This window comes from Cibotium barometz, chromosome 21, assembly GCF_041138505.1.
Source record: "Cibotium barometz isolate CiBa-2024 chromosome 21, ASM4113850v1, whole genome shotgun sequence".
Classification (NCBI taxonomy): Eukaryota; Viridiplantae; Streptophyta; class Polypodiopsida; order Cyatheales; family Cibotiaceae; genus Cibotium; species Cibotium barometz.
In genome coordinates, this window is record NC_141066.1 from 34,733,475 (window position 1) to 34,741,919 (window position 8,445).

At 44.0% G+C, this 8,445-nt stretch overlaps 1 protein-coding gene across 1 annotated transcript in view; it reads left to right on the plus strand.

Annotated features, from left to right (window-relative positions):
- LOC147627121 (ATP synthase subunit beta, mitochondrial-like) overlaps positions 1 to 7,023 on the plus strand; it is a 33,241-nt gene extending 26,218 nt beyond the window's left edge. The window contains exon 9 of the mRNA XM_086815711.1: positions 6,496 to 7,023. Within this exon, the coding sequence (XP_086671837.1) occupies positions 6,496 to 6,603 (108 nt within the window). The 3' untranslated portion in view covers positions 6,604 to 7,023. The remainder of the gene's footprint in view (positions 1 to 6,495) is intronic.
- Positions 7,024 to 8,445: the final 1,422 nt, after the last annotated feature.

Consider the following 8,445-nt stretch of genomic DNA (forward strand, 5'->3'; position numbering starts at 1 on the left):
CCAAGCATGGCTATCTAGTAGTGACGCTTTGAAAAAGTCAATCTGCAAAAGTGCTAAGTATTCTTGAAAAAGATGTTGAACTCCATACAAGCTAATAGTTTAGGCTTGCTGGCACTGTTCTCTGAGAAATTTTTGGTTGCTCACACAACCATCTCTAAATTTGAGTTCTTTTCAGTAGTGTGGATAGACATAAGACTTGGTCCACAACTTTTTTTGTGTGAAGAGATATCCACAGAGGATGTGTGAAATTTGTGGGCCTCTTTAGGGAGCTATTTACAGCTTTGCCATTTCATGAGTATCTGCTAATCAAGCAAGATCCAAGTGTTAAGTTATGTTCTTGATGAATGTCAAATCCCCATAAGATCTCCTCGTGGAACGTTCCTGGTACGAGACTCAAAACCTGCAAACAAACAAACAAACAAGAAGGGGGTGCAGGCTTGACTCACCTCCCAACCATGACAGCCGTGGGCAAGCCCACAGACTTGGCTGTCCCCACCGAGCCACGAGCTGAGCTAACTAGATGGACGTACCGACCAATCTCTACCTCGCGACATCCCATACCGCCACGAAGCTACCTTGCGGGCCTCGAGAATACTGCCGGCCTCGACTGCATAAAGTAGGTGCACGTATGCACTAGATCCAGGCTCCAGACCATAGAGCTCCCACAAATCATGCGAGACTCTATATGACTAATGACTAACCTTGGCCACCCTTTTATAGGCTTTTGGCCGGTCATCAGGCGTTCACAATTGGGTGCCTCCCCGTCCTTACTTGGGTGCCCGCCCGTTAGTCTATCCCTAACTCAGCTCACCAATCAGCCTACCTAGCTCCAAGCTTTCCCAAACCTCGAAGCTAGTCTTGTGTGTGTAGCACACGGTAGATGCACACTGTGCACATGACATACTCCCCTTCCTCTAAGAGCTCACTCCTGAGCTCACTAAAAAGCCAGGGTCATCTCTCTGAAGAGTAGTTAATGTCTCCCATGTAGCGTCCTCCTCAACACGATCCTTCTACTTGATCTTGTATTCCGTGATAAGCGTATTATGCAATCTTCTTTCACGAAATCCAAGAATCTTTTCAGGTTCGTGTGGAACAAATGTCATGTCCTCGACATCTATGATTTCTTGAAGAGTAACTAACTGGTCTGTTCCACCGAGTACTTCGTTAAGTCTACTGACATGAAATACAAGATGAACTTTCACATGAGAAGGCAAATCCAATTCACATGCAACTGAACCAATCCGTCGTGTAATACGAAATGGTCCATAGTATCTAGGGGATAATTTCAGAGATTGACCTGTCCGTAAAGTCTCGGAATCTTTCGGAACTCGCAAATACACCATTGTTCCTTCAGAGAACTCTCTGGGTGAACGATGTCTATTAGAATAAAATTTGTCTCGGTCTTGAGCACTTCTAATAGATTCCTTCGCAACTTGTAACATTTCTTGCATATCTTGCAAAAATTTACGTGCTGCAGCATGCTGAAGTCCTGAGAATCCCACTGTAACAGGTGATCTAGGTTGAAAATCATACATAAGCATGAAAGGACAAAAACTTGTACTCGTATGCTTAGTACTCTTATATGCAAATTCTAACATAGGAAGATAATCATCCCATGAATTCTGTCTTTTGGATACATATGCTCGAAGCATATCCTCCAAAATCTGATTCACTCTTTCAGTCTGGCCATCAGATTAAGGATGATATGAGGAACTCAAATTCAAAGTTGTTTCCAACTTCTCAAAAACAAGTTTCCAAAAATCATTCGTAAACTTAGAGTCCCTATCATTGACTATGTCCTGCGGTAACCTGTACAGTCTAAACAACTGCTCAATAAACTGTCGTGCTAATTGCGTAGCTATAATAGCCTTCCGGGTCAGTAAAAATCTAGCCATTTTTGTCAAGCGATCTACCAGAACCCAAATAGAATTGTGGCCTTGATGTGTTCTTGGCAATCCGGTAATAAAATCCATGGAAATACTTTTCCATTTATTACTTGGGATTTGCAAAGGATGCAACAACCATGCCTGTCTAAAGCGTTCAGCTTTATTTGCTTGATAAATTTGACACTTGAGAACATAATCTTCTACATACCCTTTCATCTTTGGCCAATAAAAAGTGTGTTTCACTAACGATAGTGTCCTGTGTACCCGAGGGTGTCCAACAGAAGGAGCGTCGTGACACTCCTTAAGAATCTTGGACCTAATGTCCGGGATCTGTGGTACACAAATTTTGTCATTACGGAATAGTAAACCATTCCGAATCATCCACTGGCCTCCTGCAGCCTGAATGGTAGGCTGTTCAGTCATCGAGTCTTGGTCAATCAATGAGCTCCCGTCCTGGATTTTTTGCCAAAATGGACCAAAATAACTATCAGTCCTGCAAAGCCCTCTCAATGACTGAAATAAGTTAGTAGAAATCTGGGTGAATGACAAAGTATTCACCTCTCTAATTCGACTAAGCGCATCTGCAACACTATTCATGGACCCTTTACGATAACGAATCTCAAAATCAAAATCTTGCATTAACTCAGCCCATCGAGCTTTCCTTCCTCTCAAATTGTCCGCATCACACACATACTTGATTAACTGATGATCAGTCAATACCACAAACTTGGAGCCATATAAATAATGTCTTCAAACCTTGAGAGCGTGAATCACAGCATAAAGCTCCTTCTCAAGGGTTGGCCAACGATATTGAGTGTCGTCTAGCTTTTTACTTTCAAAAGCAACAGGTCTACCATCTTGAAATAAAGCAGTCCCGATGGCATAGTCACTGGCATCAGTTTCAAGAACATAAGGCCGACTAGGATCGGGTAATGCTAAGATAGGTGCTTCCTTGACTTTATCTTTCAAAAGTCTGAAGGCCATATCCAGATCATTATTCCAAGTGATAGGCTGATTAGACTTACGTCCACGATCTTTCAACAAGTCGATCGTCGGTAGTGTGAGCTGAGAGTACTCCCGGGATTTCCGAAGAAAAACAACAAAACCGAAAAAAGAACAAAGTTGTTTCATTGGTCGTGGTATAGGCCAGTCCATAACCTTCTGAACTCAGTCATAGTCAATGCTCAATCTATCTCTAGTGATCTTGTGTCCCGAGTAAATGATGTCTGTCATAAAAAACTCACATTTACTTAACTTAGCATATAGTCTATTCTGTCTTAAAATATATAAGACAATCGTGAGGTGTCTAACATGATCCTCAAGAGTACGACTATATATCAAAATATCATCCAGGAACACAACCACAAATTTTCGAAAATGTTCAGGAAAAAGATCGTTCATCATTTGCTGGAAAGTGGCTAGAGCATTGGTTAACCCAAAAGGTAATACGAGAAACTTGTAATGGCTGTACCTAGTCCGAAAGGCGGTTCTTTCGACATGCCTTTCATGAACACGTATCTGGTGATAGCCAGTACGTAAATCTATCTTCGTGAAATATTTCTCTCTTGCTAACCGGTCAATCAGGTCATTTGATCTAGGGAGAGGATAACAGTTCTTAATTGTCAGCTTGTTCAATCTCTTGTAATCTATACACATTCTCCAGGTGTTGCCCTTCTTTCTTCTAAGCAACACAGGTGCACCCCATGGTCATTTACTTGGACGGATCTGTCAAATTCTCATAGGATCTCCTCGTGGAATGTTCCTGGTACGAGACTCGAAACCTGCAAACAATTAAACAAACAAGAAGGGGATGCAGCCCTGATGTCAAATCCTCATCAGATCTCCTCGTGGAACGCTCTTGGTACAAGACGCAAACGTGCAAACAAACAAAACAAACAAGAAGGGGGTGCAGGCCTGACTCACCTCCTAACCACGATAGCCGTGGGCAAGCCCAGAGACTTGGCTGTCCCCACTGAGCCACGAGCTGAGCTAACTAGATGGACGTACCGACCAATCTCTACCTTGTGACGTCCCATACCGCCACGAAGCTACCCTCGCGGGCCTCGAGACTGTCGACGGCCTCGACTGCATGAAGCAGGTGCATGTCTGCACTAGATCCAGGCTCCTGACCATAGAGCTCTCACAAATCACGCGAGACTCTATATGACTAGTGACTAACCTTGGCCACCCTTTTATAGGCTCTTGGCCGGTCATCCGGCGTCCACACTTGGGTGCCTCCCTGTCCATACTTGGGTGCCCGCTCGTTAGTCTATCCCTAACCCACCTCGCCAATCAGCCTGCCTAGCTCCAAGCTTCCCCAAATCTCGAAGCTAGTCTTGTGTGCGTGTAGCACACAGTAGATACCACTGTGCACATGACATACTCCCCTTCCTCTAAGAGCTCACTCCTGAGCTCACTAAAAAGCCAGGGTAATCTCTCTGAAGAGTAGTCAATGTCTCCCATGTAGCATCCAAGGTTGGTCCGAAGACTTTCCTTCAGTTGTGTGAGCCATTGGTGTAGAGAACTTTCTTTTGTGCTTGTTCCCCTGCTCGGTAACGGGTTTAGACTTGGAAGAGACCATTGTATCATCATAGATACGAGCTGAATGAATGGCCTCGTCAAAAGGTTTGCAATCTTCCCGAAAAGCAATCTTGAGCTTTTGCTTTTGTGTTATATATATATATATATTCTGGTTTCTTAAAAAAAAAACACCTTTAACACTAAGTGGGACTTTAAACACTAAAAAAAAAAAGGTTTAATCCAAAAAAAAAGAAGCTCGATTCAGCGCTTGAATGCTTTTACTGTTTTTTTTTCACCCACTTGGATTTCAGCGCCGCCGGACGCTTGCGTGGCCTAAAAATTTCGCCGCCTGCTCTCTACTTTGCTGCCTGCGAAAAACTGTGGCCGCCTGTGCATAGGCGTTGCCACATGCACACGGCTGCCTACCTGCGTAGGCTTGGCCGCCTGCCAGCTTGGGCGCCTGCCTGCGTAGCCTTGGCCGCCTACCTAGGCTTGGGCGCCTGCCTGCCTAGGCTTGGCCGCCCGCCTTCGTAGGCTTAGGCGCCTGCCTATACGCATGTGCCCACAACAGTCGGCAGCGCCAACCTGCACCCAGCCAGTAGCACGCGAACAGCAGCACCCCGCCAGCATCCGACTGCGCATACACAGCCAGCGAACTTCTCTCTCTTTCTCTCTCTCTCTCTCTCTCTCTTACAAAACAGCCAACATGCTTTTTTCTTTTTTCTGTCTCAACAGTTCATTCAAATCACATCTAACCTTCTTCATGTTAAGCAAATCGACCCTTCCTAGACCACCATCTCCATCATCACGGGTTTCTTTGATGAAAAAAGCACATACTAATTTGAAAAAAACAGCAGTATGCCTAAACAAAACAGCAAGCTTTTTGAACACATACCTATCTTCGACCTCATCGTCTCTACCTACCGACTTGCTCGCCACGAGGCACGCTTTGATACCACTGTCAAATACCCATAGGATCTCCTCGTGGAACGTTCCTGGTACGAGACTCGAAACCTGCAAACAAACAAACAAACAAACAAACAAGAAGGGGGTGCAGGCCTGGCCTGACTCACCCCACAGACTTGGCTGTCCCCACCGAGCCACGAGCTGAGCTAACTAGATGGACGTACCGACCAATCTCTACCTCGCGACGTCCCATACTGCCACGAAGCTAACCTCGCGGGCCTCGGGACTGTTGTCAGCCTCGGCTGCACAAAGCAGGTGCACGTGTGCACTAGATCCAGGCTCCAGACCATAGAGCTCCCACACCTTGGCCACCCTTTTATAGGCTCTTGGCCGGTCATCGGGCATCCACACTTGGATGCCCGCCCGTCCATACTTGGGTGCCCGCCTGTTAGTCTATCCCTAACTCAGCTCGCCAATCAGCCTGCCTAGCTCCAAGCTTCCCCAAACCTCGAAGCTAGTCTTGTGTGCGTGTAGCACATGGTAGATACACACTGTGCACATGACAATGAATGTCTTCAAAGCTATACATATTAACGCTTGCACTTGCTATGCATTTAGATCAATTGTAAAGATGTCAATACTCAGAGGTCCTTGGGCTCAATGCCGTTGCCAAAATCAAGATGCTTATGGAGCCTCATTCATATCATTCCAAATTTGCATGCCAAGTTCCATTTTTAAAAGATAATCTCACTGTCCTGGATTGGCCAATAGTTGTGCTTGAGGACTACCTTAGATGTTCGCAGCGTCAACAACTTGAAGACTGCATCTCCATTGAAGCTCTTGTTGATTTTACAAGCATCTGTAGAAAATTTGAAGTGCATTGTAATTCACTAGTCAATTGAATGTCATGTAATCGAGCTCCAGCAAAGGACATGCACATAAATCAATTTATCCATCATGATGACACAAAATTATAGTGTGATTTCTTGAGACTGTATGCAAATGCATTGCATGTGTCATGTAGGAAAATAGTACAATGCCATGTAGAAATTTGGTTCTTGAGGGGGTTTCATGGATCAATTTTTGCACCATGGGAGTGTGTTTTTTATAGCGACACATGCTAAATTGCAGCATGCTTTTGGTGTATGGGCTCACTTATTGAGGATGACCGGTTTGGATACAGGGTGTTTTGGATGGCAAATTTGACGACTTGCCAGAACAGGCTTTTTACATGGTTGGAGGTATTGAAGAAGTGGTACAGAAGGCAGAGAAGCTTGCCAAACTGTCTTGAGCAAGGTCATGATCTAGAACAGTGTCTTCTTTCTTATTTTAACTCCTTTCAAAAGTGCAGCAGCAGCAGTGTTGACATTTTGTGAGGCTGTCATCATCACATAGGGTGTCTCAATCATAGCACTGTTCACCATGCGGGATTGGAATTGCACTTTTTCGCTCACAAATGTTTTTTTAAAAAAGAGGAATAAGTTGGGGGGCTTTGTTTCATTGGTTCTCTTGGGTGATCCCTGCATTCACTTTTTGATCACTTACTGCACTACATTATATCTAAGTTGCTCTTAAAAGGGTTGGGATTATCTCTGTAAAAGCTGCTAGGAACTGGATTCGATTAGTTTCAAAGCATGCGCTCTTCAGAGGCATGATGTTGATGATGACAAATAATTGCTGTTGCCTTAGCAATGTGGATAACTTTTTTGTTTGTTTGTTTGTTTGTTGAAGTGGTTGTTCTGTGTGTCCTGGATGAGTAGGAACTGCGAACTGCTGTGTATGTGGTGTGGTGCCCCATGCAAGTGATAGTTTGCATCCATTATTTTTAGAGGCCACTCTTTCAATTTTATAACAACTCATGGGTTCCAGGAAAACTCCAAGCAGGTTTTGAGACTGTTTGGTGCAACTCTCGAAACAGGGTCTTTGTGTAGCATTTATGCAGAATGGAGCAAAGTTTTCTTAGCTCCAAACAAGGTCTTTGTGCAGCATTTATGCGGAGTGGAGCTAAGTGTTTTTTAAGTAAGCATGTCTGGTACAAGTCAATTTTTACTGGCTGAAGCGATAGAGAGGTTAAAGTTCTCTCTCATAGTAAGTTGTGAGAAGTTTATAGCAAGTAGCTTCACCAATTGCCGTCTTTGACATGTACGATTGTACGCTTCAATAAGTGTCATATTGCCTGGTCTATGTGCAGACAAGGAGTGGCCCGAAATGTAATAAACAAGAGAGTGCCCTTTAACTACCTTCCAGACCAGTGGCTCCTGCCTCTGTACCAGTTCCTCTCACATCATCTCCTGCATAGTTCACCAAGCTAAGTTGTCTATCCTGCATGGAGAGTTAGGTTGTAAGTATTTGGAGGAGTTCAAGGCTTTTAGATACAAGTTAAGCCTGTGAAAGTAGAAGAGAAAATTAGCACTCTAGGAACCAGACGTGGCAGTTTTGTGGTGGTAAAGACCAGAGAGGTGAACAGCATCCTTTGGATGAAAATGTGAACAAAATGGAGGGTGCAGATTGGCAAAATCTCTGCAGTAACAGAAAAGGGTGGTACATTATTAGGGTTGAAGACATTGTATGGGTGGCAAGTTTAACATGATTTTAAGGACTTCTGAAAAACAAATAAAGGAGAAAGATCAAGACTCGTGTGCAATCCACTGGTGCATTTCTTGAATCTGAAAGTGCCAGCAAGAAGAGGATGAAGCAGGAGGAGAAGGTATAACAATAATCAGCTATGAGACACACAACAATAGTTAGAGACCATTGTGGATAACGTAAATAATTAGACCGTCAATTTCTAGAACAATAAAATCTTCAATAATCAGCTATGAGACACAACAATAGTCAGAGACCATTGTGGATAGCGTAAATAATTAGACCGTCAATTTCTAGAACAATTGGTTTTCTCCATATAGAAGCCGAGTGTGAGCCTCATGTTTGGGTGAAAGACTATCTCATGAAAAGGATGCCAGAGATGCAACAGAAATGGGATTAAGGATCACAATGTTTTGGGGCCAAAGCTAAATTTGGAGGTTCGGAAGTGCTTTGGTGAAAATGGTAAGTGGTTACAGACACTGCTCCGTCGGCTCCCCCTTCTTGTGTGCACACCCTTACACGTCCCTGCCACCTAAGCATTTCCGCC